The 9,228-nt window shown below is 40.8% G+C and overlaps 1 protein-coding gene and 1 pseudogene across 1 annotated transcript; both read right to left on the bottom strand.

The window, feature by feature from the left end:
- Nucleotides 1–2,527, bottom strand: part of LOC117949726 — a 6,412-nt pseudogene extending 3,885 nt beyond the window's left edge.
- On the bottom strand, nucleotides 706–8,536 carry LOC117949731 (E3 ubiquitin-protein ligase TRIM21-like). Its single transcript, XM_034880259.1, has 2 exons — nucleotides 8,425–8,536; nucleotides 706–2,257 (listed from the first exon to the last, which is right to left on the bottom strand). The coding sequence occupies exon 2, from the start codon at nucleotides 2,246–2,248 to the stop codon at nucleotides 737–739; it is 1,512 nt and encodes a 503-aa protein (XP_034736150.1). The 5' UTR covers nucleotides 2,249–2,257; nucleotides 8,425–8,536; the 3' UTR covers nucleotides 706–736.
- Nucleotides 8,537–9,228: the final 692 nt, after the last annotated feature.

Below are 9,228 nucleotides of genomic sequence, written 5' to 3'. Positions count from 1 at the left end.
AGATAGACATTCATGTCGCATATCAGAATCAGAAATACTTTATTGATCCCTGAAGGGAAATTCTGTGTTACAGTTGCACAAATAGTAGAAATAACAAGTAGAAATATAAATAAAGAAATATAAGAAGTGTGGCTATGCAAGGTATATTTATTCTCTTATGCTTTTTTTCCTTCTTTGTATCCAAGTGAAACTGATATAAAGTCACTAAAATTTGATAAAATTGATGTTGAATCAACAATGTAATCAAATCGCAGAATCGTTGGCAATACGCAGCTGTAATCAGGATACAATGACTACAGCTAACCTGCAGCAACACACACAGATACACACACTCAGAACTGTACACACCAATATATTTAATTCAATTTTACTTAGAGTATCAATTCATAACAAGAGTTATCTTGAGACAGGTAGAGCAGGTCTAGACCACTCTATAATTTACAGATGGAGCAGGTCTAGACCACTCTATAATTTACAGATAGAGCAGGTCTAGACCACTCTATAATTTACAGATAGAGCAGGTCTAGACCACTCTATAATTTACAGATAGAGAAGGTCTAGACCGATCTATAATTTACAGATAGAGCAGGTCTAGACCACTATATAATTTACAGATAGAGCAGGTCACTCTATAATTAATTATCATTATTTGATACTGTAGAAATGAAAATTGATTCTCGTGGATGTTCTGTGGCCTCGTTTCCAGTGATTTTATAAACTGAACATTTTGTTCTCCTCAGTGACCGACAGGAGAGATGATCAGAGGGGCAGAGTTTTTACCACCGTTGTTAGGTTCGGGACTGAAGTATGGGAGGAGTTTCCCAGTCAAGGAGCAACCAGTAAAGGAGAAGATAAGAGATTCAGCATCAACGTCATAGAAGGAGACCAGACCCTCGTCATAATCCACAAACACCCCCACCTTCTGGGGAGGAGACTTCAGGGACAGCAGGACAGCAGGGTCAGCAAGAGCTTTGTACTCATTTCCATTTCTCAACCATATTACCCAGTAACCATTCTGAGGGCTCAATGTGATTTGTCCCTTCCTGTTGACCGACTCTCTGGCCACTCCTAAATCCCACGCAGTCTTCCCTTTAACCTGAACCTCGAAATAAAATCTTCCTGAAGAGAAACTCTGCTTTGCTAAGACAATAGCACCACTATCAAATCTCTCTAGATTGTCTGGGAGATTGTTCCTCACATCACCATGATTAACTTGTTTTCCGTCATCAGACAGGATGAGTGTAGGATCTGCTGTATCAGGATTAAGAGTCACATCCACTTCAGACTGCTGGACTTTCTTCAGCTCAGACTCAGGGACCAGCTTCTTCATCTGTTCACTGAGCATCTCCTCCAGCTGATTCACAGCTCTCACCACAGTCCCCTCATATGAAGGTGGACGGACAGTGACTTGTGTCCAGTCCTTGGTGGGTGGAGCAGCGTTCAGGGAGGTGAATCTCTGGAGGAGGTGGAGGTGGTCTTCAGACTGTAGGACCTGCTCCACCTCAGTGCTTCTCTTCTGCAGCTCAGAGATTTCCTGTTCCAGCTCTGTGATGAAGCCTTCAGCTGGTTCCTTTGTCCTTTTCTGCTTCTCTTGGATCGTCTCGATGAGCTCGGCCTGGCTTCTCTCAACAGACTCCTTCAGAGCGCTGAAGACCTGAACACCTTCTGCTATCTCTCTGTCAGCATCTTCATCACTGAGCTCCACTGAGTGTTTGATCTCCTGGATCTTCAGTCGTCTCTTCTGGATCATCTGCAGAATTTCACCCCCTGTCTTCCACAGTTCTGCTTTCTTTGCTTCATATTCTTCCTTCTGAGGACCAACGAGATGTTTCTCTTGGTCTGCAACCATCCAGGCTATGAAGACACACAGCAGACACAGCAGGAAGAACATCCAGGTCTTTCTTCCAGGTCCTTCTTTTGGTTCACGGGGAACGTCGTTTGGTTCACGGGAAACTTCTTTTGGTCCGGGTAATTGTTGCTCTGAGCTGCTGCTGCCGTCCTTTTCAGTTGACTGTCTGAACTGAGCAGCCATCTCAGAGATGAAAGTGTTGACCGTCAGCTCAGGTTTGATGTTAAAAACCTCTTTACAGTTGGGACACTGATAGGGAACATCAGTGTCCCAGTGTTTATTGATGCAGGTTTTACAGAAATTGTGTCCACATGGTGTGGTGATTGGATCAGTGAACACATCCAGACAGATGGAGCACAGGAACTGATCTTCAGACTGCAGACAGCTGGCAGCAGACATATCAACACTCTGAGGACGAAAAGTCAAAGTGTATGTTGCACTTCTAACTTAATTTGGCGACTGTCATTATGAATGTAAGTAGAGCTGAATCTTTGTGTCACAGCTAGTTGTTGTACTCACCAGAGTTGGTTGGAGAAAATCCTGAAGAGTCCTGTTCAAATTCCTTAACATAAGAAACAGAAACTGGTCTTGACTGCAGCTCTGCTGAAGACAAATGTTCAGTTTTATCTGATAATATGAACTAAAGCTTTCCTCCTTCTTACTCCGCCTCTTACTGCAGCGTTGTACATGAGCTTTTATCATCAACTTCTGGTAAAAGATTGATTTAATCCCATGGAACACACCATTACAAAAGGGCAGTGAAAGAAATAGGAAAACTTCTTGTATCTTTAGTGTCTTTTATGACCCATCAATGATCCAAAGTTCAGCTCACCGTGTCCTCTGTCATGTGATCATATCCATCAGCTTTTTTTGTTTCAGCATCCGTTGAGATCAGACTAACGGGTTAAAGTAATGTACAAACACACAATGTGACGTTACACCAACATAATACAGAAATACAACTTCAAAATATATGTGTAGTGTGTAAGTGTGTACTACTGGAGGTCAGCAGAGACGAGGTAGACGAGGGAGTGAGAATGTACTCGTTAACATCCTGAACAAGACATGACAAAACCTGTGTTCTTTCAAATCAAGACTTACAACGTTTCTGTTTGACGATGCTTTCCCTGAGGTCATTTAAAGATGATCATTCTTACACCTCTATGCTGTTTTAGTCTTTTAAATTTCATGTTTGTGTTTTTATGATTGCTTTATAATGTACGTCCTGCTATGCTATGCAGTGTCCTGCTATGACATGAACTACTACAACTAATATTTCTAGACACTGTTCCGTTATCTTTAACCGTGACTATTATTGCCACTGTTCATCATTATTTTCAAATTATAGAGCGGTCTAGACCTGCTCTATCTGTAAATTATAGAGCGGTCTAGACCTGCTCTATCTGTAAATTATAGAGCGGTCTAGACCTGCTCTATCTGTAGATTATAGAGCGGTCTAGACCTGCTCTATCTGTAAATTATAGAGCGGTCTAGACCGGCTCTATCTGTAAATTATAGAGCGGTCTAGACCTGCTCTATCTGTAGATTATAGAGGGGTCTAGACCTGCTCTATCTGTAAATTATAGAGCGGTCTAGACCTGCTCTATCTGTAGATTATAGAGTGGTCTAGACCGGCTCTATCTGTAAATTATAGAGCGGTCTAGACCGGCTCTATCTGTAAATTATAGAGCGGTCTAGACCTGCTCTATCTGTAGATTATAGAGGGGTCTAGACCTGCTCTATCTGTAAATTATAGAGCGGTCTAAACCTGCTCTATCTGTAAATTATAGAGAGGTCTAGACCTGCTCTATCTGTAAATTATAGAGAGGTCTAGACCTGCTCTATCTGTAGATTATAGAGAGGTCTAGACCTGCTCTATCTGTAAAGTGTCTTGAGATAACTCTTGTTATGAATTGATACTATAAATAAATTGAATTGAATGATTGTTGAACTTCATCTTCTATTTGCTTTGTATGCGTCTGTTTGTGTAAAACACTTTGAATTGCCTCTTTGTGTGGTCTGTGCTATATAAATTAGCAAACAACTCAAACAATTGACCCAACTCAAGCAACCTTGTCGTCAAAAACTCAACCCAGAACCATTTTGTGTGTATGAAATGTACACAACAACTTTATTGTCAACCAGTCACTATACAAGTACGCAGTATAGAAGACCGTTTCTGTCTGGCCAATGATGCATTTAACATTCAATCAAGGCATACGGGTTGTTACAATTCATCCTGAATACCTGAAAAAGACAAGAACATGACAATCCATCTAGTAGTTGTTGAGATATTTTATTATGCAACTGATAGATTAAATATTCCTTCTGCATGTATCTAAATGTATTTTAATATTTTTGTATCTTCTCTAAAGTATCTCACGAGAGAGACCTGTCTTCAGGAAACTGAAGGTTACCAGTCAGAGGCCCTGTGCGTGAGATTTGGTCAAGAACCAGATGTAAAGGGGGTCAAATCATAACAGGGTGGGCCCCTGAAAGAGTTGCTGTCAAAGAGGGACAATAACACATTTAGGATGTGTATCGGGGACCAGAGTCACAGAGACCCCAAGAGTATTGGTGTGTGTCTGATAATGAGAATCCCCTGAGTGTAGGATGATGTTAGGAATGAGTGGGTCCAGAAGGGGGATCCTAAAGCCTATAAAGGATCCTGAGTGGAAGTTGGTTTTAGGAATGAGTGGGTCCAGAAGGAGGGTCCTAAAGACTATTAAGTATCCTGAGTGTAGGATGATGTTAGGAATGAGTGGGTCCAGAAGGGGGGTCCTAAAGCCTATAAAGGATCCTGAATGGAAGATGATGTTAGGAATGAGTGGATCCCGAAGGGGGTCCTAAAGCCTATAAAGGATCCTGAGTGGAGGATGATGTTAGGAATGAGTGGATCCAGAAGGGGGTCCTAAAGACTATAAAGGATCCTGAGTGTAGGATGATGTTAGGAATGGGTGGGTCCAGAAGGGGGGTCCCAAAGACTCTAAAGGATGGGTCGATTTTACATTCGTTGAGAAAACTTGGTCATTGCATCTTATTGTATGGTCAACTGTTCTCCCTCATGAGATATTGGTTCAATATTGAATAAAACTGAATCATATCTGAAACCATTGGACTCAAGGCATTTGTTAAAGGCTCCAGCATCATTTCCAGAAAACATCCACCATCATGCAACGACAGACTGACATCAAACTAGTTATAATAAAACATGAATAAAGGTCTTTAAAGTGTGCCTCAATAAGAGTTGAAAGTTAACTTTATCACGGACGGTAGGTACACTTCATGAGCAGATTAAGTAAGAAATGTGAGCAGAATGAAAATATTTCTGAGACACAGTCAACCAGTCTATACAAGTACGCAGTATATATGAAAGTTGGTTATTGTCGGGCCAATGATGCATTTAACTTTTAAAGAAGGCATGAGGGTTGTTACAATTCATCCTGAATGCCTGAACAAGACAAGAACAGTAAAATCATCTAATAGTTGTTGAGAGATTTTAGTATGGCACGACAGACTGACATCAAACTAGTTATAACAAAACATGAACAAAGGTCTTTGAAGAAGGAACATATTTCTGAGAAGCACAACAATTAAAATCACAATTAAAACATTTAAATGAATAATAACAATTCTCCAAGCTATGGATTCTGGAAAACTTTAAAAATAACTAATAATTAATTCCTGAATACACTTTAAACTGATGAGAGCAAATATACAAAACATTACAAACAAGGTTGCTGATCTTTTTGTGATTTAACCACTCTCTGAATCACCGACCTTTTCTTTTAAAGTGAATCTTGGTTTTTGTTCTCATGAAGAGCTACTTGTTCTTTGACTTTTAATCAGTTGTGAAATTTGTGTGAGATATTTATGCGAAAATGGAGAAAGCTGTCTTCACTACAGTGCACTAAATGTCAACTATCATCATTGTTTGTTACTCTAGAAAAGAATATTGATTCTCATGGTTGTTCTGTGGCCTCTTGTTCTGTGATTTTATAAATTGAACATTTTGTTCTCCTCAGTGACCGACAGGAGAGATGATCAGAGGGGCAGAGTTTTTACCACCGTCATTAAGACTGGGACTGAAGAATGGGTAGAGTTGTTCAGTGAAGGAGCAGCCAGTAAAGGAGTAGATAAGAGATTCAGCATCAACGTCATAAAAGGAGACCAGACCCCCCTCATAATCCACAAACACCCCCACCTTCTGAGGAGGAGACTTCGGAGACAGATGGACATTAGGTCCAGCAGCAGCTGAGTACTCACTGTCATTCCTCAACCAGATCACCCAGTAACCGTCCTCAGGACTCAGTGTGATGTCCCCCTTCCTGTTGACCGACTCTCTGGCCACTCCTAATAACCACTCAGTCTTTCCTTTAACCTGAACCTCGAAATAAAACTTTCCTGAAGAGAAACTCTGCTTCACCAAGACATTAACATGTTTCTCATATCTTTCTGGGTTGTTTGGGAGATTCCTCCTCACATCACTTTCATGTACTCGCTTTCCATCATACAACAGGATGAGTCAGGATGTGCTGGATCCACTTCAGAAAGCCGAAGAGACCAGACTCAAAAAGTAGCTTCTTGATGTGTTTTCTTACCGTCTCCTCCAACTGATTCAAAGCTCTCACCACAGTCCCCTCATATGAAGGTGGACGGTTGTAGATTCGTGTCCAGTCCTTGGTGGGTGGAAGAGCATTCAGGGAGGTGAATCTCTGGAGGAGGGGGAAGGGGTCTTCAGACTGTAGGACCTGCTCCACGTCAGTGCTTCTCTTCTGCAGCTCAGAGATTTCCTGTTCCAGCTCTGTGATGAAGCCTTCAGCTGGTTGCTTTGTCTCTCTCTGCTTCTCTTTGATTTTTTCAATGAGCTCGACCTGGCTTCTCTCAACAGACTCCTTCAGAGCGCTGAAGACCTCAACACCTTCTGCTATCTCTCTGTCAGCGTCTTCATCACTGAGCTCCACCGAGTGTTTGATCTCCTGAATCTTCAGTCGTCTCTTCTGGATCATCTGCAGAATTTCAGCCCCTGTCTTCCACAGTTCTGCTTTCTTTGCTTCATATTCTTCCTTCTGAGGACCAACGAGATGTTTCTTTTGGTCTGAAACCTTCCAGGCTATGAAGACACACAGCAGACACAGCAGGAAGAAAATCCAGGTCTTTCCTTTGGATCCTGGGTAGACGTCACGGGTGGACTGTCTGAACTGAGCAGCCATCTCAGAGATGACAATATTGACATGCAGCTCAGGTTTCGTGTTGAAAGCCTTTCTACAGTTAGGACACTGATAGGGATAATTAACATTCCAGTGTTGAGTGATGCAGGTTTTACAGAAGTTGTGTCCACATGGTGTGGTGACTGGATCAGTGAACACATCCAGACAGATGGAGCACAGGAACTGATCTTCAGTCAGCAGACAGCTGGCAGCAGACATATCGACACTCTGAGGATGAGAAGTGTGGAAAAATTCAAATGTCATTACTTTAGAAGCTCTGAAACACAACGTAGAAACATATGGTGGGCATTGTTGGCCAAACTTAAGATTATCTCCCACATAGGAGATATTATCCTAAAGATTATCTTCTCTGTAGATGATATTATCTCGGACATATGAGAACAACTGTAAGGCTTAGTGTAGAGAGAGAAAGAGAGAGAGAGAGAGAGAGAGAGAGAGAGAGGGAGAGAGAGAGAGAGACCTAATTACATTACTCTGTAACAAGTTACCAGGGACGTACATACAAACCAAAAATACCAGAAATATACCAGAAATAATAAATAAGATTAAATAAAATAAGCAGATATTAAAATGCCAGAACTACTGAGAAACATAAAGGACTTAGATGAATGAACAAGAACGTACATGTACATACAAGGGTTGAATAAAATTTACAAAATACATAGTATATCAAATAAAAGAAATAGTAGATATTAAATATGAAGTGAGCAGTGACATCAGCCTGTAAGGCCACTATATAACCTCGGCTAACTTGTTAACTTCTTACATTAGCTAGTAGCTCACACGTAGGTAGGATTGGGAAGATCCAGAACTCCTCCCACACAAAGGGCATGGATCATAACCACTGCGCCACCGTTGTAAAATTTGTGTAATAAGCTGTACACGGTCACATATAATGTATCTGTTTGTGTCTATCTATCTGTGTGTGTCTATCGTACGGAATAAGAATAAAGAAAGAACCGAATAACAATAGTGTTATTGTTATTCGGTTCAACAATAGGATGGCAAACATACTGTATGTAATGATATGATCAGCTGATCCGACAGCAGGAAGTACATAGACAGGGACGCTGAGAGGAAAGAGTTGCAAAATGTCAGTGTTCTTCCTTTATAATCAATAAAGATCAAATCAGACGTTGGACTCTATGTGGACGACTCAAAGGGAAGCTAAGCCAGGCTAGTTAGCTTTTAGCAGACGACTCAAAGAGAAGCTAAGCTAGGCTAGTTAGCTTTTAGATTTTAGCGGGAACACCTTATCTGCTGTTACTCATCTTCTTTGGTCTGGATCCTGGTTTTAACGTTGACACGGTATTTAGTGAGTGTGTTCTGTCTCCGTGTGCTCACCTGTGTTGCTGAGAAAAAGCTGCTGATTGGTTGAAAGTTTCTTTAGAAAGATATGTGGAGACTTGTCTGGATTGCAGCGCTGCTGTCGCTCAGGTAAACTTTGCAAACCTGCATTTCAGGATATGTGAGGTTCCTCCCCCCCAGTGAGGGAGGCGTTCCTGCCTCTCTGGGAGATAATTTAACCCTCGTGTCGTCTTCCTGTCGACCTGCAACTTTGGCTTTTTATGAGTGCAAATTTCAACATTTTGTTGTTTTGTTTCTCCACTTTTCTCGACGTTTTTGTCAGTTTTATTCCTATTTTTTGTCACTTTAAAAAAATTTTTTTATTGTGTTTGAGTTGATATTTTAACAATTATTTTGTCGCTTTTGCAGTGTTTTTTATGTTTTTGTTGATTCTTTCCCTGCGTACTTGTGTTTTTTTTCAACATTTGTCACTTTTGTCAAATGTTCTTTTGTCAATTTTATTCCTATTTTTGTCACTTTTTAAATTATGTTTGAGTCAATTTATTAAAAATTTGTTATTGCTTTTTGCCGATGGTTTGGGTCAATTTTATAGCGTTTAAAAAACTAATGTTTTTTTTCAACATTTGTCTACTAGCCAGTCAGGAGCAGAGTATGAGGGCCCTGACAGTACCTAGGTAAGGACTACTAGCCAGTCAGGAGCAGAGTATGAGGGCCCTGACAGTACCTAGGTAAGGACTACTAGCCAGTCAGGAGCAGAGTATGAGGGTTCACTTTGTAAACCTAAAACATGCACAAAAAAGATAGTAAGACAATAAAGGAAAGGGAAAAAAGCCAAGAAAG

Source organism: Etheostoma cragini, chromosome 8 (assembly GCF_013103735.1).
Source record: "Etheostoma cragini isolate CJK2018 chromosome 8, CSU_Ecrag_1.0, whole genome shotgun sequence".
Classification (NCBI taxonomy): domain Eukaryota; kingdom Metazoa; phylum Chordata; class Actinopteri; order Perciformes; family Percidae; genus Etheostoma; species Etheostoma cragini.
The sequence above is the reverse complement of the archived record's forward strand: the minus strand, read 5'-3'. Positions and strand labels throughout refer to the sequence as shown.